The sequence below is a fragment of the Rhincodon typus genome, chromosome 3 (assembly GCF_021869965.1).
Source record: "Rhincodon typus isolate 14 chromosome 3, sRhiTyp1.1, whole genome shotgun sequence".
Classification (NCBI taxonomy): Eukaryota; Metazoa; Chordata; class Chondrichthyes; order Orectolobiformes; family Rhincodontidae; genus Rhincodon; species Rhincodon typus.
This window is the reverse complement of record NC_063334.1, coordinates 10,664,915-10,687,229: the sequence shown is the minus strand read 5'-3', so window position 1 is coordinate 10,687,229 and position 22,315 is coordinate 10,664,915. Positions and strand designations below refer to the sequence as shown.

The window sequence follows — 22,315 nt, the reverse complement described above, 5'->3', positions numbered from 1 at the left end:
TCAGTTTATCTGTAAGGTCACCCATGATTATTAATGTCCCTGTTATCTCAAGCACCCAAACTTCTTGTACGTTTTGTCCCATATTGTGACAGCCTGTAGATCAGACCCAGTAATTACTACTTTTCCCCTTTTGTTGTTTTCCACTCAAGCTAATTCTACATCCTGATCTCCTGAAGCAAAGCCACCTGTAACTATTGCCCACAAGTGCTATCTTTGATACACCTTATCTAAGGCGCTGTCAATATTGACAGATATTACATCAAAACAATGATCTAGTAGCTCCAATGGTTATGGAGTAATGCCCATGTTAGTACCAGACAAGTCAGATCCCCAACCTGAGCATGGCTGAATAAATCATTATTCTTTATGTACAAGTTACCAAAGTGGTCTTTACTAAAACATGATACAATGTTAGTCTTTTTTTCAATAATAAAACAAATTTTTACTAACAACCAAAATGAACATAAACTAGAAAAAACACTATATTCCCTTAAAGTGGACTCAAAAATTGTTCTAAAAACACAGTAGAAATAACCCAAGCATTCTTTTATGGATTGAACAATAACAGCAGTTTACAACATTATCATGATTCTCAGAATATCACTACCTATAGTAAGATTCAGTCTGTCTCTTGGAAATGAGCCAGACACACTTTTTTTTTCAATACTATGAGCTTGAAGCAATTACAATTTCAACTCCTTGACTGGAATTGTGGATAATTTATTATTAATATTATTCTCCTGACGACTTTTTTCTGGTGCTGTCAATCCTTGCTGCAGCTTTAATTCCTTTCCTCCTTTTTTATATAAACTTTAAAAATTTCCTTTCCATTGACTGACTGTGTTTACCAGCACACTGGTTTGGTACTAATAATAGTTTCCTATTCCTTTTTACTGTTGTGAAAGAAATGGAAGCTAGAAAACTCAAGGAAATATGTGATGCTTTGAAAAAGTTCACATTAGAGGGGCAAATGCAAGAGGTTTTAGAAAATGCAAAGGTGGATAAATCTCCAGAACCTGATCAAGTATATCCCAGGATGTTGTGGGAAGTTGGGGAAGAAATTGCTGGGGCCCCTAGCAAAAATATTTATATTATCTATAAACATGGGTGAATGACCGGAGAGGGCTAATGTTGTGCTTCTATTTAAGAAAAGGCTGTAAAGAGAAGCCTGGGAACTTAGACCTGTGAGTCTGACATCGGTGGTGGGCAAGTTGGTGATTCTGAGACACAGGATTTACATGCATTTGAAGAGGCAAGGACTGATTCAGGATAGTCAGTATGGCTTTGTGTGTGAGAAATTGTGTGTCTCAAACTTGATTGGTTACTTCACTTTTTAAAAAAAAACTCAAAGGTTGAGGGCAGAGTGGTAGACGTTGTTTATTCAGATTTTAGTAAAGCCTTTAATAAGGTTCCAAGTGGTAGACTAATTAGTAAAGTCAGATCACATGGGATTCAGGGTGAGCCTGCCAACTGGATACAAAATTGGTTTCCCAAAGACGGAAGGTGATGATGGAGGAGGGTTGTTTTTTTTTTGGACTAGAAGCCTGTGACCAGTGGTGTTCTGCAGGGATTGGTGCTGGCTCCACTTCTGTTTTTCATCTACATAAAATGATTTGGATGAGAAAATAGGAGGCATGGTTAGTAAGTTTATGGATGACACCAAAATTGGTGGCATGGTGGACAGTGAAGAAGCTTCCCAAAAATTACAAAGGGATCTTGCTCAATTGGGTCAATGGGCTGAGGAGTGGCAGATGAAGTTTAATTTGGATAAATGTGAGGTGTTGCATTTTTGTAAACAAACAAGGGAAGGACTCGTACAATTTAATGGTAGGCCATTTGGTAGTGTTGTAGAACAGACACCGAGGCATTCAGGTACATAATACTGTGACATTTGTGTCACACTTAGACATTATTGATAAGGCAGTGTTTGGCATGCCTGCCTACATTGCTCAGACCAATGAGTATAGGAGTTGGGACTTATGTTGAGGTTGTATGATACTTTGGTGAGGCTTCTTCTGGAGTAGTATGGCCAGTTCTGGCCTCCCTGTTATAGGAATGATATAATTAAACTGGAGACGGTTCAGAAAAGATTTACCAGGATGTTACTGGGAATGGAGGGTTTGAGATATAAAAGTAGACTGGAAAGACTAGGATCTTTCTCACCAGAGCGTATGAGGTTGAGGGGTGATCTTCTAGAGGTTTATAAAATCCTAAGGGGCATAGATAGGGAAAAGACCCTTGTCATTCACCTTTATGGTCGGGGAATTCAAAACTAGGGGTGTATTTTTAAGGCAAGAGGAAAATGGCTTAAAATTGATGTGAGGGATGAACGCCTTTTTTTGGAGTGGTTAGTGTGTGGAATGTAGTGCCAGAGGAAGTCGTGGATGCAGGCACAGTTACAATGTTTGAGAGACATTTGGATAATTTCATGAATAGGGAAGGTTTGGAGGGATATGGGCCAAATGTAGGCAAGTGGGACTAATTTAATTTGGTAACATGGTCAGCGTGGACTCTCTGACTCTATTCTATATGGTTTCATTACGTAAAACTCCTTTTCTTAGCATTGCATAGCATGTTACTTCCATCGAAAGACTTCCCAGCATCTATTGAGTGATTTCACAGCACTGACTGAAAATGAAAGTCAAGATTTTGAAAGTTCCCTCCATTAATGGCTTTAATTAGAACCCTAGGAACTTCAACTCATTTAGAATTATGGGTATTGTAGTTTATAAATGTTAATTGTTCACTCCAAACACAGACCAAGCTATGTGTTTTACTTTGAATTCCAAGAACACAAACATGCAGTGAACAATATTTACTGTATGGAATTCTGTTTTTTCCACAGTATTCAAGAACCAGTTCTTGTCATCTTGCAGCATGCCTCTGTAATAGCTGCTCATATTTATTTACTGTGACTTATACTATCAATTCATTTACTTTGCTATGAATGCTATGCATATTCAAATGTTTTTAAACATTTTATCTTTGTATTATCTAATCTTGACTATTGGTGTATTCCTAGGTTTGTTTTCTCTCTGCCCCTTCATGCCATTGGGACTCTCATTTCTAACACTAATTTTCTTCTGTCTCTGCTTTGAGATTTCACCCCTTGCCCCCAACTATTTAGTTTAAACACTCTCCACTCCACTTCCCTAGATATTTAGCTCATTAGAGTACTAACCCCATCAAGGTTCATGTGCAGACCGCCCTCAACTGGAGAGATACCACTTTCCCCAGTCCTGTTACCAATGGCCCACAGACTGGACCCCCTCTCTCCCAAAGCAATGTACTGTTTTGTTCCTTTGGGAGGAAGTATAAAAGAAACTTTTTTTTTCAAGTAGTTTTAATCTGTTTGCAAATTTTAATATTCCCAAACCCTCTTTGATCATCTCTTGTACTATTGAGAGACTTTTTTATTGTCATACTATTTACTTTTACAGTTATTGATTGATTTTCTAGGATGCTTTGGTTTCCTGTTTTTGCATGATCGTATTTATCCTAGTGAGATTTGTTTCTACTTTCTTCCTGCATCTTGTGTATATTATTTTTTCTTTTTGTTAATCCAGCTAATTTCATTTTTTTAAATTGAGTGTTCTGATCTTGGCTATGTTGTTCTTGCATGTCCGGTACTTATAACTTTCTTTTATCTTCAATGGAAGTTTTGTTAAGGATCTTAATCCATTTCTTTTGATGTTTCCTTCCTGTCTTAGTTTAGCTTTTAAAATTTAGAAGTGATCCTCATCCTTGTGGCTCTAATTCAGTTCCAGATCATATGAATCTTGATGTAGCACTAGTTATTGTCTGCTAGAAAAGAATAATTACAACCTATGATTTCCATTAGGTACTCGGCTATGAAGCTGTTTTTTTTTTGCGGTAAATTTTACCAATTCGGTTTCTAGTTTTGAATTTGCTTACCTTAGGCGGTGTGTGATTTCAATCATTCATTAATATAACCTTTCCTATTCTTTCTCACCACTCTCAGTAGAATAAATGTTGCCATAAATTCATGTACAGGATGTTTAGTACTAGGGAGAACAAGAATAAAGTAAACTCAGGGAGAAATACACTTATTTTAAAATTTCTTTTTAAAGGATCCACAATCAGCCATACCTAAAGGCACACTTTTGGCCATTTTAATCACAACGATAGTGTATGCAGGAGCTGCCGTTGCTGCAGGTAAGGGCCTCGCTCTTTTTTGTTTATTGAACATACTTTTAAAAATTAATGATGTAATATTTGGACTTTTTTCTGTTTTTAATCACTTTCATTTTTACAATTTGCTTGTGTTTTATAACTAAATCCCATTCAAGGCAGATTGCAGAGCAGCTATTAAAACTTCCTGCTCCTCTGATGCTGCTTGGCTTGCTGTGTTCATCCAGCTCCACACCTTGTTACCGTGAATAGTGAGATTTCTAATAGGTCACCTTTTTGAATCATCTAGTTATGATGTATCTGTATTTAGTCAGTTTGTGTTTTGTAATGGTTGGCTCATTATAGGGGAGAAAAATATATATCTTTAAGTTGCAGCAACAGCTTTTAATTGATTACCAAAACGTAGGTTTTATTTTACCTAGATGAGTACATTGAGTTTTTAATGTGAAATTTGTTTAACTCTGCATATTTTCCGTGACCCATAAGTTGTTACTGAAATTTAGTTAACTGCAGACGTTTTGTTAAAAAAAAGTTGAGTTTTTAGCTATTTGCTTTGTATGCTGATATGCATTTTCTTCCATGTGAAGCACTTGCCTTTTTATATACTGTGTGATCTATGCAAGGCAATAAACAATCTGTGTGTAGGAGTTACAAATGAACTTTTTGAAGTGAAAGATGGCTAATGTTTATCAGTTTGACCTATTCCCAGGACCTTCTCTTTTTCTAGAATTTTTAAACTTTTTGGTCTCGCTGGGGAATTAATACATCCATCACTTGAAAAGCCTCGAACATTCTGTTGAGTTGATAATTAACTTGTGTAACTCTTCACGTTATTGGAGCCTGTTAATGAGTGTGAATATGAAACTTTAAATGGAGGCTCAGAATATTGGTCAGGAGATTGTCGTCATATGGTGTTGCAGACAATAAAACATTTATACAATAGCCAAAATTTAATGCCTTAGAAAAGATGTTCCACATGGCGATTTATGTATAAAACAGCATTATGTGAAATAACTAGAGAAGTGAGTGGTTCTCACCATTCTCCTGGGACAGTTGACTTAATATGAAAGTGCAGTTGTTTAATAGCTGCCTTCATAGGGGAGGATTGACCACTTGTTCAGATCTGACACGTTTTTGATACACATGGGTTTTTTTCCTGCAGCATTAAAAAGCTGTGGGATCTGGAATGCCGAATGTTCTTGCAGGTCTATTTTGAGAGTGCTAAAACATTGATTTATAGTGGAGGTTGTCTTGGCTGGCAAGGCTCAAAATGAATCAGGCAGTTTCTCAAACAGCAAATCTTCAAAATAATATACTGAGGAGTCTTAATATCCAAATGAGATTTTCTTTTCCTTTAATTGTATAAAACTATTCAACTTTTGTCTCCTGGATTTGTTAGAACGATGCTTTGCTTTGCAATGCTTGGTGAGAGTTAATCAAAAGAATTACAAATTCTTATTTTTTACTACAAGGTGTCTATGATAAATCACATCACTGTTAAAAGTTAGTGATCACACTTTCTTTGTAACAAGAAAGAAAACAGGGTTTAATAACTCAGTTATTTTAAATGGTGCTAGTGAGGTTTTTAAAGCATTTGTCATGAGTGACATTCAACTGATTAAATTCATTTAACTTTGTACTTTTTTCGGTAACTCTTTAAACTGGATTACTTCAAAAAAGAATTAATTCAGGACTTCTTTCTTTTGAGACAGACTTCAAGTAATCATAGTTTGCTGGCTACATTTGTTTATCAATATCGCAAACTTGAAATTCCTACACCAAGAGGACTGAAGAAAAGTTTGCCGTGGCTCCTGTTTATTTTTGAGCGTTCACTATTGTAATTTTATAGATCTAACAGGGATATGATGAAATGAGGACTTGGAGGTAACTCTGTGCCAAACGTTAGCCAACATGTAATTCATTTTCTGATTTTATTCCCTGTCAGGTTCCTGTGTAGTTCGTGATGCGACTGGAAATCTTACTGATGCTATTGTCCCTGGAACAGTGATTAACTGCACTAATGCAGCTTGTAAACTGGGCTTTAATTTCTCTTCCTGTGCAACAAGCAAATGCTCGTATGGTCTAATGCATAACTTTCAGGTGAGAAACATCTGGGACTAATCTGGAGTCCCTTTCCACAAAGTGTAATATTCTGGTTAATATGTCAGGAAATTGTATCAGATTTTAACAAGTATTTATAGACTTTGTTATTTCATATTGTTCTGATGGTGAATAATAATCCATTGAGTTTTGTTGCTCCTAATACCTCTGCAATTAGATGCTATGTCAGAATAGTATTGGAAGACTTGACTTTTGCCTTGGGATAACAAAACATTGGTTTTAAAATTTGAGTCTTCATTGTCAGTGTCCTTCCAGCTCAGCTGAATGACATGAAGCAATTGAAATTTGTTGGGCACTGGGTAGCTTTCATTGTGCAGTAAAAGTAAAGTTGCCACAATCCTATCAGACCACAAGGCTGCTGTCTCATGAGAGAGAGAGAGAGAGCGCTAACTGGAGGTTTAGCCTGAGGGTCATTGTACCTCAGGTGAGGGGAGAGGTTGAGAGGGGGAGTCCTTCAGTGTCAGTCTGTGCAGGAATTGAACCCATGCTATTGGTATCAGTCTGCATTACAAACTGGCATCTAGCTAACCCAGCCCCGGTCTAGCTGAGGAAAACAATCCATGAGTGCCATGTGCTAGATACAATTTGGTTATCTGCTATTGTTGTGGGTGTGTTAGGTTTTGATGTAAGTCATCAAACTGTTGGAGCAACTGTTGGTGAGTGTGCATGCTGGCCTGTAGGTGATGTCAGTGAAAATTTAAGTCCATCAGTTCACACAGATAATGCAGGACTGCAATACTTAGCGGCAATTCGAAACAGCATGCATTCAAAATTAGCACTAGATTTCATTAACTCCTATGATATTGGGTACCTTTATCATATAACTGCAGCAGACTCTGTGTTGTCATTTTGCCAATTGAGTGAAATATTCGAGTCTGTTTTAATGTTTCTCCATCTATTTGGTATGCAAACTGAAGTCATAATGAAGTTTTTACAGTAACAACAGGAAAAAGAGACTGGTCAGGGACAGCATTGGCCCCTTTAATGTCTGACTGGCAATGTTACCAATTCAAGTAAAGAAACGTCAGCTATGCTGAATAATGACTTAGCTTCAGTGTTTACAGTAGAGGAAGAGGCTGCTACTTGTCGGCAGCATGTCAGACATCACAAGGAATCTTACTAAATCAGGGACAGAGTCTCTCCAAAATTTAATGTAAGCAAATGGGGAAATAAAGAGCGCAATGTTTGACAAACCCTAGAGTTGGGTAGCTTCCATCTTGGGGAGCAGAGGAGAAGATTTGCAACTACCCTCGTTAAAGCTTCCAAGATTTTCTCCATTTTGGAGCTGTTCTTTTAGATTGGAAAATTACAGGTCATTCCACTTTTTTTATGAAAATGAAGAGGGGAAACCAGCAAATTAAAGACTGGTTAGCTAGCCATCGTTTTGCACTGGGAAATCTGTACCCAGTAAAGAGAACCTGAAGGTTTCAACTGCTCAGAGGGCTAACATAGATTTATAAGGTTGTCTTTCTTCCATGATTTAGTTGAATGTTTTGACAAGGTGACTGACTGAAATATTCATAGGAGAATGTTTATGGATATTTATTTGGACTTTGAGGAAGCTTTTGATCAAGTCTCAAGAATCCGTTAGCTCAAATTGAGAAGTGTGGAATTGAAGGCAGATTATTAACCTGGTCAGAGAATTGGTTGAATGGTAGGAGTCAATAGAGATGATGACTAGGTATTCTAATGTCTAGCTATTCGCATTAGTGCGGTACAAGTGGATTCCAGTTGGTAGGGCACTGGCACCAATGCTAGTGAAAGTGGAACTGCCCGATTGGGATGATCTACACCTGGGCTGCATTGGGGTTGGTGTTCTAACAGGCTGCATAACTAGAAAAATAGAGAGATTTAAACTAGTGGGGAGAAAGGATCAAATTTTAGGTAGGTATGGTAAATCAAAACTTAGATTCAAGGGAAGGAAATTATGGGAAATAATAAATGGTGATAGGTAAGGATGGAGAGTACAATGCTGTCAAGCAATGAGGCAAGAGTTTACGAAAATGAAGACAAACTAAAGGCTCTATCTAAATGCATGTAGCATTTGAAACAAAACTGATGAGTTGATAGTCATGCAAATAGAGCTAAAGTACAATCTGATACTCATTAGGATCTAGATATTTTCTAATCAGCCTTTTGACTAATGATACTAAACACCTCTGCGATAGGTTCAAAGATATGCAGGCTAGGTGGATTGGCCACAGTAAATGTGAGTTTACAAGAATAGGGCAGAGATCTGAGTCTGGGTGGGATGCTTTTCGGAAGTTTGGTGTTTCCTCTTATTAGCAAATCTAGAACTGAGGTCACTGGTTAAAAATCTGGGGTTGAACATTTTAAAACATAAGTGAGGAGAGATTTTCTCTTTGAATCATTGGAAGTAGAAGTTCATTGAATCTTTAAGTCCGAGATAGATAGAGCCTTTGATAAGTAAGGAATGGAGGTGGAGATTGTGAAAGAGTGAAGGTTCGGGCTCGGTGGGAGTGTGGGATAATCTGATCTGCCACGAGCTCATTGAACAGTCTGGGGACAGTGTGGCCTATCCCAGTTCTTCTTTTATGTTTGAGTTGTCACAACGTAATTAATGCTCTCCCACACAAATCTGTGTTAGGTTTAATTCCTGCACCATATTTATTAAAGGCTTACATGAAGGATAGAATGCCACTTACGCAAATTTGCTAATAACACATGGGTGACATGTGTAGCATAGGCAGAAGCATAAAACTTGCTGAGCATTAAGTGAATGGGCAAAACTGTGACAAATTTCAGGTGAGCAAAAGTAAATGCTGTCTAAATACTTAACTTCAGTATTTACAGTAAAGGAACAGTCAGCATCTCATCCCAAAAAATCAGGGACAATGTGTCACTAAAGTAACTGTTGAAGAAAATAATAGCACTCATGGCCATCCACTTTGGACATCTGAGAGCGAGGTACTTTGTAAATGGTGAAAGGTTAATAACTCTGGAAGCCAAAAGAAATCCAGATCTCCAGATGTATAGGTTATTAAAGTTTCATGAGCAGCTATAGAAAATAATCAGGCTGGCCTTTCATCTAGAAAACTATCTGATGGAGGGGGGAGGTGTAGAAATTATGCTTCAGTTTTACAAAGCCTGGTCACCTGGAGCACAGACTGGTTTGGAACTCCACATGGTAAGAATGATGTATTGGCCATGAAGGAAGTGCAGCATAAGTTGACCAGAATATTATTAGGATTCCAAGACCTACTTGACAGACATTGCCCCAAGGAGTTGCAGTCTTGATAAATTTAGATGTTTGAGATGGTTTGGTTGAAGTCTCCCAGGAATTTAGGCTTGGAAGAAACTATTTCTGCTCATTGGCTCGTGAGGGTCATAGTCTAAAATTTAGAGACAGATATTTTAATAGTGAATTTAGAAGTACACCTGCCTGAAACATCTGACAGAAGCTTTGAATTCTCTTCAAATATCATTTGAAACTAGATCAATCCTTAATTTAAAACTTGATCTTTTTGTAAAACAAAGGATGGAATCTGATATCAAGGTAAAGATCTGCAGTGGTCTAATTGAATGGCAGAGCATTCTCAAGGGGCAGAATCACCTATTTTTCCTATGTTCCTATAATGGGAATATGCTTTCTGAGTAGGGCCAGCCTTGTAGTGCATGACATGGGTGACTGCAATCAGGTGTGGATCTCTTCATGTCGCCACATTTTTAGTTATTCATGACCATCCTTTTGATTTTAAGCAATTCACTGAGATGTCAGCGTTCCTTGCCTGACCAACATTTATTGCCCATCCCTAGTTACCCTTGAGAAGGTGGTGGTGAGCTGACTTCTTGAACTGTTGCAATCAATGTGCTGTAGGTTGACCCACAATGAACTTAGGGAGAGAATTCTAGGATTTTGACCCAACAACGGTGAAGAAACGGCGATATATTTCCATGTCAGGATGGTGAGTGATTTGGAAGGGATCTTGAAAGTGGTGGTGTTCCCATGTATCTGTTGCCTTTGTCCTTCAGGATGAAGCAGATGTTAGTGGATGTAATGCTGATCAAGTGGGCTGTTTTGTCCTGGATGGTGTCCGGCTTTGAGTGTTCTTGGAGCTGCACCCATCTAAGCAAGTGGGGAGTATTCCATCACATTAATGACTTGTGCCTTGTGCCTTGTAGATGGTGGACAGGTTTTGGGGAGTCAGGAGGTGAGTTACTTGCCACAGTATTCCTAGCCTGTGACCTGCTCTGGTAGCCACTGTGTTTATGTGGTGAGTCCAGTTGAGTTTCTGATCAATGATAATGCCCCCCGATATTAATAGTGGAGGATTTCTTGATGGTAGTACCACCTTGAATGCCAAGGGGAGGTAGTTAGACTTTGTCTGTCTCTTATTGGAGATGGTCACTGCCTGGTGCAAATGTTACTTGCCACTTGTCTGTGAAGACTAGATATTTTCCAGATCTTGTTGCATTTAGACATAGACTCCTCAGATATTGAAGCAGTCTGAGACATTGGTGAAAATCCCCACTTCCGAATTTATAATGGAGGGAAGGTCATTGATGAAGCAGCTGAAGATGGTTGGGCCTAGGACACTACCCTGAGGAACTCCTGCAGAGATGCCCTGGAGCTGAGATGACTGACCTCCAACAACCACAACCATCTTCCTGTGTGTCAGGTATGACTCCAACTAATGGAAAGTTGGCAGTTTGCTGGTAAAGATGGTAAATATTTTGATTAAAAACTTTGCACAGTACAATGTAACAAATGTTACTAATGCTTGCACCTTCTTTGTTTCTCTGTCTGTGCAGAGACCAGCTGAAAGATGGGCTAAGTACTAGCCTCTGAAAGACACCAACTTAACCTTGACCAGAGGTAGCTAAGTGTCTACATGCGATGGCAGATTTAATCAAATGACACATTTTTGGCAAGAGATAAGCTAGTGAGCAATAGTTTTTGGCTCAGTGGAGCTACAGAGTGTAACTTTAGGCAGTGGTAATTTGTTGGACATAACTGGCTGAGTAGCCAAGACAGTCCGTGCCTACCTTTTTTTGAGTGCCGTTAGCTACAGCTGTAATGGCATGTTGTGCATTGCCAATAGCTTTGTTTCTATAGTAGGCTTTCCCATTAGGTGTCTGAATCTCCTGTGACAAAACTTTTGGGTACAATCTCCCACCTGTCTGGTCAACTGGCCCCAACATGACTTTTTTTCTTTTTTCTTGTTTTGTTATTTTCTCTTATCCCTCTGTTGGCTCCAGGCCACTGATACCCAATGATTCACCACACATACAGATCATATCTTTCTGGCATCCTACAAATATCGGAGGGCACCAGTATCTGAGCCAGTGGTTATGAGAGACTGAGGGACAACATTTATTCATGATAAGTGTATGTGGTTGTAGACTGTTCTTGACCAGTTTGTGTCTGAGAAAGAAAGACCAATTACGGTGGTAGTGGGATTTGGCAGGGTGCCAGCATTTGGAAAGTAATAGGTGCATGGTTCTGCCATCTTCACCTTGCAATTTGGATAGTTTTGTATGATGGGGTAATGTGGTAAATTGTTAAATTCTTCACTATTGCATTTTAGTCATTTTTGGCTATGATTACACACGGTTGGGAGTAAAGGTATGTGGCTATGTCTGTCCCCAAGCATTGAGATGCTTCTACCACTGGGGGTACATTACTCTACCTCTCCTGTAGAGGAATATGCCTGTCTTCTTTTTTTAAGAGCTGAGAGTTATTGGTAACTTTTGCAGCAGTGCTGCGTGAAAAGAGAGGCTATGTATGTTAGATGTGCATCATGCTAGATAGACAATATTGGTAGCCAAGATAAAGGAGTATGGAATGGCATGTGAGGCAAGTTATCCATCGTAAAGATGAGTCATTTTGAAGATGTTTTCACGATCATACTTGTGTGAGGCCATTGTGGCATTAATCCAGCTAATCCACTAATCTCAGGTGAGCCACTTTACATTGCCCAGTGTCTATCTGATACTGCTGCTGCTCCTTGGGTTCTTTAAGGCCCTGTCAGATGGGAACCGCTGTTCTTTAGTCCATGACCTGCACTGAACTTGCATTGCTGCCTCACCAAACCCATCGCACATTTTCACTCCTATTCACTGTCTTCTACAAATAATTTGCAGCTAAGCACTTGCCCTTTGCGAAAGGTACGCTGGGTTTCTGATTTTAACATAAAAATACAATACTGTAGATGCTGGAATTCTGAAACAAACACCCGAAAAGCTGGAGAAACTCAGCACATTTGGCAGCATCAATGGAGAGAAAAACGGTTAATGCCGAGTCTGATATAACTCTTGTTCAGAATGCTACTGAAGAAGAACCATGCACAATCTTAGGGGTTGCTGTCCTCCTGTAGCCTCTCCATTGTATTTATGTTTGGTTGAAGCCCAGTAATATTACAATGAGTAGGCAACACCAACCTTGAATGAAAATGGGCTATCGTTAATTTTTCCCCAACCATTTCTTTGGTATTATCCAAATTATTTCTCCCCTTCTATAATGAAGTTTAGAGCCTTGATCTGCCATTTGGTTGAAGAGGCCTTATCCCCAAGCCTAAGGGAGGCTCTAGGATCAAGGCAATTTGGTAATTCCAAACAGTGGTGCCTGTTGCAAGTTCTACTTTGTGCAGATTGAATTTCCTGACCCAGGCCATTCTAGTATATGTAACATTTTCATTGTTCTAAAAAAGTTAGTAAACAGTTTAGACATTTTAAACATTCATCTACTTATTTGTTGCAAAACCATAAAGTAGACTGTTGTTAGGGTTAATAAATTGGTAATGTGAAGTGAGTGATTTGAACACGCAGTATATTGTTTTCAATTGGTGCAAACATTGCTATTATGTTTTTTAGATGGTGTAGAAACATTGAAAGGTCTATTTGTGTAATGGCTCTGACAATTATTAATTTTGAAATGCTTTCATGTTTTTTATTTGGTTTAATTTATTTAACTGAACTGAATTGCTTTGAGGTTCATTGAAAAACAATTGGTCTTGATGTGGAATAACTTCAAAGTCCTGTACATTAAAGGTTATGTTTAATCATCTTTGTTTTTAATTCAAATTCAATGAATTTAGTTGTTAGTTGAAATCCAGTCTCTGAAGCAAACCACTCAGTTAAAGTAGGCATTTGGTTGCTACAAAGTGTTTTGTACGTGCATGTTTTTTTTTTTTTTTGGAAGTCTGAACCTGTAACTTCAGTGATTTGTTCCACACTAATTATGAAGCAACCCAGAAAGTGAATTTTTACAGAGTTAGGTTTCTAGATTGTTCTGCAATAGTTTTGCTATTTCTGACTGGTCAGGTGAGAGGAAGATCAATATGTCAGTGATGGGTTTGTGAACGGTTCACATTTTTAGGGACATTAATGATAATATTGAAATAAAGCTATAGCAAAAGGGTAATATTCATGAATGTCCTTATGAAGAGGGCAATTGGAGCAATGACTGAAAAGTTACATGGTGGGGAAATTTCCCTTTTTTGAAGAGGATGTATGTGGTTAATATAGAAATTGTGGAATTACTAGAATATAAGAAATAAAAGCTGAATAGTTAAAATGAGGTGAAACTTTTCTCAAGACTTAACTGGATTGAGGGGTGTGTGTATTCACAAATTACTCAAAACTATTTGAGTTTGGTGGCATCATAGCAAGGAAGAGATATGACAGCTATAAAAGAGATGCAATGTGTTGGAACAGAATAGAGAATATACTGTGATTACAAGAACTGCAGATGCTAAAGGGTCCCGACCCGAAGCATCAGCTTTCCTGTTTCTCTGTCTGCTGTGTGCCTCCAGCTCTATACTTTGTTATCTAGCGAACATACTATTGTTTGTTCTATCCCTCCAGAAAGGGGAGAGGATCTTTCGTTAAGCACAACTATCACTGCGCTTGAACATGAACTGTGTGTAAAATGTCCTAAAGGAATTGTGACAGAATTCCTTGTGCTCTTATGTATTAAGAGGAACAATGGTACAATTCTTAACATCTCAATTTGAAACCAAAAGGAGTATTAGAAGCTACTATGATTTGTAAGGGATGATTTTAAAAACAAAATAGAAAAGAAAGATGATGGGAAATGGGGAAAGAGTTGGGTGATGGAATTTATTTTTAAGATTGATTTGTATCAGTCCGTTTTCAAACAATAAGTTAAACTGCTTCTTCCCTATCCAATGTGTGCAAGTTGGATAAAAGCTGTAGTGTGGATTTCGCAGCAGGAAAAGGAAACTGATTCTGGGTGAACTTCTGCTCTGTAGACCCATTACTCAATTCCCTGTAAAGGAAGTCCATCTCTTCGGTGCATATTTTCATGCTCTGTATTAATGTTCCAGTGATCGTACTGAATGCCGATGACTTAACTCGGAGCCTTCTATAAAGTGTGGGGTGGAGTAGCCATGCTGCATAGATCTTTTCAATGTGCCCAATGCAGGCAACTATTGTGTAGCTGATGAGGAAATTTCGAATGACCGTTTGCAGAAGGCTGGTATGAGAGTGTTGTATATCTAGAAAATGGTATCTACTACAGTTTTATTGCAGGAAGAGAAGCAACTGCTGCTGAAGCTCTAATTGGAACATGTGTGTAGCTGGGATAACCCTGGAAATGTGCTTACAGTTGGCTGACTGAAACTGCTCAGTTATTTGTGGGGCATTTTATTTTGCTTTTTTTTGGGTCAATTTGTCTAATCTTTGCTTGTGATCATTTTTTCCCCCAAGGAAAGGGAATGGGGAGAAGGAGTAAGAGAGCCAATTGTTTGGCTCGAGTAGTTGCTTTCAGGAAATAGAGGGATATGGCAGAGCGAGTGGGAAAGCGGTGTTATGGAGATCTGAGTAATGGCTCAGTAGTTAGCACCAGGGACCTGGGTTGGGTTCGATTCTTCTACTCTCTGGTGATTGTGTAGAGTATGCACGTTCTCCCCATGTCTGCATGGGTTTCCTCCAGGTACTCTGATTTCCTCCCACAGCCCAAAGATGTGTAGGGTAAGTGGATTGGCCATGCTAAATGCAGGGTTACAGGGATAGAGTAGGAGATGGGTCTGGCTGGGATGCTCCTTGAAGGGTCAGTGTAAACTTGATGGGCTGAATAGACTGTTCCCACATTGTAGGGGTGTTGATTCTAATTGCATTGAAGAATAAACAACACAAAGGGCTGAGTGGTTGCCTCATGCACCTACTTCTTGAGTGACTTCTTAGATGCTGATTGATAATCTCACAAAGTCAGCCTTCTGTGGCAGACTTGGCGATTGAGTTATGAACTAAACCAGTCTGTAGCATTAGAAAGCATTAGCTAAACGTGATGGGGGTAGACCTGTCAATGTGTTTGAGATTCTTCCGCTTGGCATCAAGTAGGACATTAGCTAAGAGCTAGCTGTCAACGGATTCTTTAGAACAAAGAACAAGACAGCGCAGGAATAGGCCCTTCAGCCCTCCAAGCCTGCGCCGCCACATTTTATCCTTCCATAGAAAAACTGTCTTCACTTGCTTATCCCTCTATTGCGTTCCAATTCATGTATTCACCCCAGGTGTTTCTTGAATACTCTATTGTGTCTGCTTCCACCACCACCTCGGGCAGCGCGTTCCAGGCACTCCCCACGCTTCGTGTATTACAAACAAACAAACAAACAAACAAACACAAATAAAATCTCATTTTCTTTTTAACCACTGCCCCCACCACCGCACCCCCCCCACCCCGCACCTCCAATCTGTGTCCTGTAGTAATTGACCCCTCCACCCTAGGAACAAGTCTCATGCTTTCCACTTTGTATACATGCCATCATGCCATTCACAATCTTATAAACTTCTATCAGGTCACCACTCAACCTCCTGCATTCCAGTGAAAACAAACCCAATCTCCCCAACCTTTTCTTCATAGCTAAAATCCCCCATACCAGGCAACATCCTGGTAAATCTTTTCTGTACCCTCTCCAAAGCATCCACATCCTTCTGCTAGTGTGATGTGTACAGTCCTAGTCAATATTCCAAGTCTGACCTAACTAAAGTTCTATAAAGCTGCAGAATAACTTGTCTATCCTTGTACTCAATGCCCCCTTCCAATGAAGGCAACATGCCAGAAGCCTTTTTTACTGCCTTATTTACCTGTACTGCCACCTTCAGTGATCTGTGGACCTGCACACCCAGATCCCTCTGCGTATCAATACTCCTAAGGGTTCTGCCATTCACTGTATAATTTCCACCTGTACACGACCTTCCAAAAGGCATCACCTTACGTTTTGTCTGGATTAAACTCCATTTGCCATTTTTTTTCTGCCCATGCCTCCAACTGATATATATCCTGCTGTATCCTCTGACAATCTTCCTCTCTATCCGCAACTCCACCTATCTTTTGTGTTGTCCACAAACTTACTAATTAGATCACCTAAATTTTCATCCAAATCATTTATGTAGATTATGAACAGCAGAGGTCCCAGCACTGATCCCTATGGAACACCGCTAGTCAAAACCCTTCATTCTGAAAAGCATCCTTCCACCGCTACCCTGTGTCTCCTATGACTAAGCCAGTTCTTTATCCACCTTGCCAGATCCTTTATTCATTCAGAGGATGAGGATGTCACTAACTAACTAGGCCAGCATTTATCACCCATCCCTAATTGCCCAGAGGGCAGTAAAGAGTCAACCACATAGCTGTGGGTCTGGAGTCACATGTAGGCCAGACCAGGTAAGGATGGCAATTTCCTTCCCTAAAGGACATGAGTGAGCCAAATGGATTTTTCCAACAATTGACAATGGATTCATGGTCATCATTAGATTCTTAATTCCAGATATTTATTGAATTCAAATTCCACCTGCTGTGGCGGGATTTGAACCCAGGTCCCCAGAATGTTACCTGGTCTCTGAGTTAACAGTCCAATGATAATACCGCTAGGCCATTGCCTCCCCGGTACCATGTGTTTCTGCCTTTTAGCACCAGTCTGCCATGAGGGATCTTGTCAACAGCTTTACTGAAGTCCATGTAGACAAAATCAACCACATTTCCCTCACCAATCATCTTTGTCACCTCCTCAAAAAATTCAATCAAGTCAGTGAGGCACAACCTCCCCCCACACACAACCATGCTGTCTATTGCTAATCAGTCCATTTTGCTTCTAAATGCGTACAGATCTTATACCAGAATCTTTTTTCCAATAATTTCCTACCACTGACATGACGCTCATAAGCCTGTAATTTCCAGGATTATCCCTCTGTACATCAATGCTGTTCAGAGTCTTGCCATTAACTGTATTTTTCCTTAACATATGATCTCCTAAAATGCAGCACCTCACACCTGTCTGGATTAAACTCCATCTGCCATTTCTCTGCCCACATCTGCAACTGCTGTATATCCCCTTGTATCCTTTGACGACCTTCTACACTAGCCTCAACTCCACCGATCTATGTATCTTCTGCGAACTTACTAACCCACCCATCTACATTTTCATCTGTCATTCATATATAATCACTAACAGAGTGTCCAGAACGGATCCCTGTGGATCACTACTAGTCATGGACCTCTGGCCTGAAAAACACCATTCTACCAATACCCTCTATCTTCTATGGGCAAACTAATTCTGAATCTACACAGCCAAGTCACCGTGGATCCCTTGTGTCTTAATCTTCTAGATGAGCCTACCATGAGGAATGTTGTTGGAAGCCTTATTAAAATCCATGTAGACAACATCCACTGCTCTGCCCTCATTGATCACCTTTGTCACCACCTCAAAATTCGATCAAGTTAGTAAGACATGACCTGCCCTGCACAAAGCCATGCTAACTGTTCCTACTTATACCATGCTTTTCCAAAGGTGCATAAATCTTTATCATTAAGAATTCTCTCCAACAGCTTCCTAACTGCCAATGTGAGACTGACCGGTCTGTAGTTTCCTGGATTATCCCTATTTCCCTTGAACAGAGGAACAACATTAGCTACTGGCCAGTCATCTGGGACCTCTCCAGTGACTAGCGAGGATGCAAAGATCTTGGTCAAGACCCCAGCAATCTCCCCTCTCTTGCCTCTGTCAATAACCTAGGGTAGATACTGTCAGGCCCTGGGGACTTATCCACCTTAATGCTCTTCGAGTCCCAACACCACTTCTTTCTTGATCTCAAAATGCTCTAGTATATTAGCGTGCTCCACCCTAATCTCACTATCCTCCATATCCTTCTCCTGGGTGAATACCAATGCAAAATACTCATTTAGGATCTCACCCACAATTTCTACCTCCAAGCACAAGTTCCCTTCTTTATCCTTGAGTGCTTCTACCTTCCTTCTCCCTGGTTATCCTCTTGTTTTCAATTTATGAATTGAATGCCTTTGGATTCTCTTTAACCCTACTTGTCAGGGTCATTTCATAGACTCTTCTTGTTTTCCTAATTCTCTGCTTGAGTTCTTTCCTGTTTTCCTTATATACTTCATGGCTCCTGTCTGACTTTAGCTTCCTAAGCTTTACATATGCTTCTTTTTTCCTTTGTACTAAATTCACAACCTCCCTCATTGTCCAAGGTCATTGTCCTTCCTCTGTACTAGAACACGCTGGTCCTAAACTCTCCCTAGCAGGTCTTAAAACAATTCACACATGTCAAATGTGCACTTGCCTGATTAACAGTTCCTACCAATTAACACTGCCTAGCTCCTGCCTAATACTAATGTAATTTGCCCTGCCCCAATTTAATATCTTCCTGCAAGGTCCTGACTTGTCCTCCTTCATAGCTATCTTAAAACTTAAGGAGTTGTGATCACTCTTTCCAAAATGCTCTCCCACTCCAAGGTTAGCCACCTGGCCAGGCTCATTTAGCCAGTACAAGGTCCAGTATGGCCCCTCCTGTAGTTGGACCATCCACATAGTGTTTCACGAAATGCTCTTGGATGCACTTAACAAATTCTGCCCCATCTAAGCCCCTTTCTCTAAGGAGGTCCCTGTCAATATTGGGGAAGTTAAAATCACTCACTATGACAACTGTTTTTATTGCACCTTTTCCATAATCTGCCTACATATTTGTTCCTCAATATCTCGGTGGCTGTTTTGAGGCCAATTGTATAATTCTATCAGTGACTTTCACCATCTTATTTTTGAGCTCCACCCATATTGCCTCAGTGGATAAGCCCTCCAGCATGTTCTGAGTGCAGATGTAACATTCTCCCTGATTGGTGATGCAACTCCTCTACCTCCTTTTTATCATCTTCCCCCTCCTCTTCTTCCACCCCCACCCACCCGTCATCTTCGTCTTCGTCCCCCTGCCAAAACAGCGAAACCCTGGAACATTGCGAAGCCACTCATGTCGGTCTCAACCAGCCTGCTGTTTCTACTCCTACTAGCTTGTGGCACTGGTAGTAATTCTGAGATAAATACCATTTTCAGATTTCAACTTGCTTCCTTGTTCTCTATATTCTGCTTTTAGGATCTCCTCCCTTTCTTTTTAAACATATGTTGTTAGTACCAACATGTACCACAGCCACTGTCTGTTTGCGCCCCCCGCCCCCCAAGTCCTGTACTCGCCTCCGAGACATCCAGGACCCTAGCACCAGGGAGGCAACACACCGTCCTGGCCTCATGGTTGCAGCCACAGACTCCCCTATCTGTTCCCCTTCTGATTGAATCCCCTATAACTATAGCATTTCTATACCTATCTATTCCCCCACCCCACCTCTGCAGCAGAGCCGACCTAGTGCTGTGAATTTGGCTGTTCCTGTTCTCCCCTGAGGCCATTCCCCTCAACAGTATCTAAAATGGTACATCTGTTTTGCAGGGGAATAGCCACAGGAGATTCCTGTGCTGCCTGGTGGTCACCCGTTCCCTTCCAGCCTGTGGAGTCTGAATCTGCAGTGTGACTACCTTTCTGTACATGCTATCCACGATACCCTCTGCCTCATGAATGCTCCACAGTGTCCCCAGATGATGCTTCAACTCCGAAACTCGGGCTTCCAGGAGCTGCAGCTGGAGACACTTCTTGCAGACATACAATTCCTGGGCCCTGGAAATGTGCCCTACTTCCCACATCGAGCAAGAGGAGCAGACTACGGTTTGGAGCTCTCCTGCTGTGTCTTACCCCTTTTAACTTAATTAATCCTTACAATGTCAAATACTTTTTTTTTGCTTCTGATGCTCTCTGCTCCGATAACCATTTCTCAACTTTCCCGTCACTCACCAGCAATAGTTTCCTGAAATTGCTTAGACTCCTGCTCTTTTACCCACTGGAACTCACTGCTGACCTTCCCCTTGCGATATTCTGTCTCCTCTCCTCTGAACCTTGCCTCTCCCTATTTTGGTTAGAGGACGAAGGACAGATGGAAATGCTATAGTAATGTAATGTTTGGGACTAACTGTGCCCCAGCAGCAGGTTTTTCTATAATACCCTTCACACCCGCCCTGACTATGAAGTCCACCCCCAGAATGCAAATGAACAATGTCTCAGCACCTCCTAGTTCTGGCTGCCCAAGCTCTGCAAAGCTTACCAGTACATATGTGCCCATTTCCAGTTTTAATGTAGGTACATTTGGATGTTGGTGAGAACCCATATGGGTGGATTTTAGTTTCGGAACTGGATGTTGATGTGCATATTGATGCAATAAATACCTTGAGGACACATTGTCATTTTTACATTGCTTTTAACTTGGCTGCAGGGTTAAATTGAGCTACAATTGTTTTGTGGGATCTGGGAAACTAACCAAGAAAACTAAGTGAGTTTGAGCTGCTGTTCAAGTGGGTATTTAAACTTCTCATTGACCCATCTGAATAAAAGCTCACTTATTGCTCTCTGTTCCCTCTGGCTGGCACATATTGGCAGAGTGTTTCTGTAGATATATCTCACTTACAATCTTTCTGGGGACATCAGATTGAGATCAAGCCGGAAGATGCCTTAGAAAATATACATCAGAAGGGAAGCTGTGATCATCGAAAGCAGTAAAATTGTGCTGTGGGAGTGAGGTAGTAGGATGTGCACGGAACTAGGGTTGAGATTGCAGAAGGTAGGCCCTAATGATGTCGCAGAGTGGAGTCATTGCTTGTAAACCCTTTTGATCTCCAGGAAGGGTAGTTCTTCTGCAGGCTGTGTGTCATTGCTAGATATAACCTAACTGTTCATAACCTAGCCATTCACTTAGCAGCAGAGCCTCTCCAGTGAACTGAATTTGATATAAAGTAAGCTCATGCCTCATCTATTTGAACACTATGACCTTTCTTCCTCAAATGTCCTTGCCTTCTAAAACTGCAATTACCTTTTGACTTGTCTGAATTCTGTTCGTGTCTAACCTTTAAGTCAGAAGGTCATGGATTGAAGATTCCAATACCAGGCTTGCAGAGTTTAATTGACCAAGCCACAATAAAATGGTTAATTCCGGGGTATTGCTGGTGAGGATGATGTTTTGTCCTTCCCTAGTTCCCCAGAAAAAGTAGTAATCAATTTTCTTAAAGTGCTTTGTTCTGTGCAGTGAAGGTGATTTGATAGTGCTGTTGGATAATTTTCCAAGATTTCAACCAAAGAAGGAATGGTGTTTTGAACTGAAGATGGCATGGAGATAAATGTGTTCCTTTGTGCCAAAAAAGACTAATAAGCTACTGCAGTGCATCCTGTGCACTGTGCACACTGCAGCTATGGTATCGCATCGATGATTGCAGATTGTTTAGCCAAATGTATAAATTGCTAATGAAACAGCCTGCCTTGTTCTGAGTATTATTGAACTACTTGTCTGGTTACAACTGCACACATCCAGGACCAGGCAGGTGGAAAGTCATTTTTAAATGATAATCCTGACTTGGGCCTTTTAAGTGTTGGAGGTTTTGCAGAGTCTGTATATGAGCCACTCACCACAAAATACCCTGCCTGCTGGTCTAATCTACTGTAGTGGTCATCGTATTTGTGTTTGGTACAGTTGACTTCCTGGTCACTGGTAACCTCCAGATGGTGATGAGATGGATAATAACATCTCTGAATTTCAAGAGAAGGTTGGTCATGGCTTGGCTCAACAAAACTGCCAAGACTAATTTAAGGATGGATGTCATAGTCTTGCTGCAGAGGGGCATTAATTAATTTATTATCTGTGGAGTTGTGAATGGAGCTGAACACTGAAATAGTC

General features: G+C 40.3%; 1 protein-coding gene across 3 annotated transcripts in view; it reads left to right on the top strand.

Moving 5' to 3' along the window:
• The window catches only part of slc12a2 (solute carrier family 12 member 2), a 254,349-nt gene that overhangs the window by 147,367 nt on the left and 84,667 nt on the right, over window positions 1-22,315 (top strand). For all 3 annotated transcript variants that reach the window (XM_048620707.1, XM_020533892.2, XM_048620718.1), the window contains exons 9-10: window positions 4,092-4,176; window positions 6,098-6,252. In XM_048620707.1, the coding sequence (XP_048476664.1) occupies window positions 4,092-4,176; window positions 6,098-6,252 (240 nt within the window). The remainder of the gene's footprint in view (window positions 1-4,091; window positions 4,177-6,097; window positions 6,253-22,315) is intronic.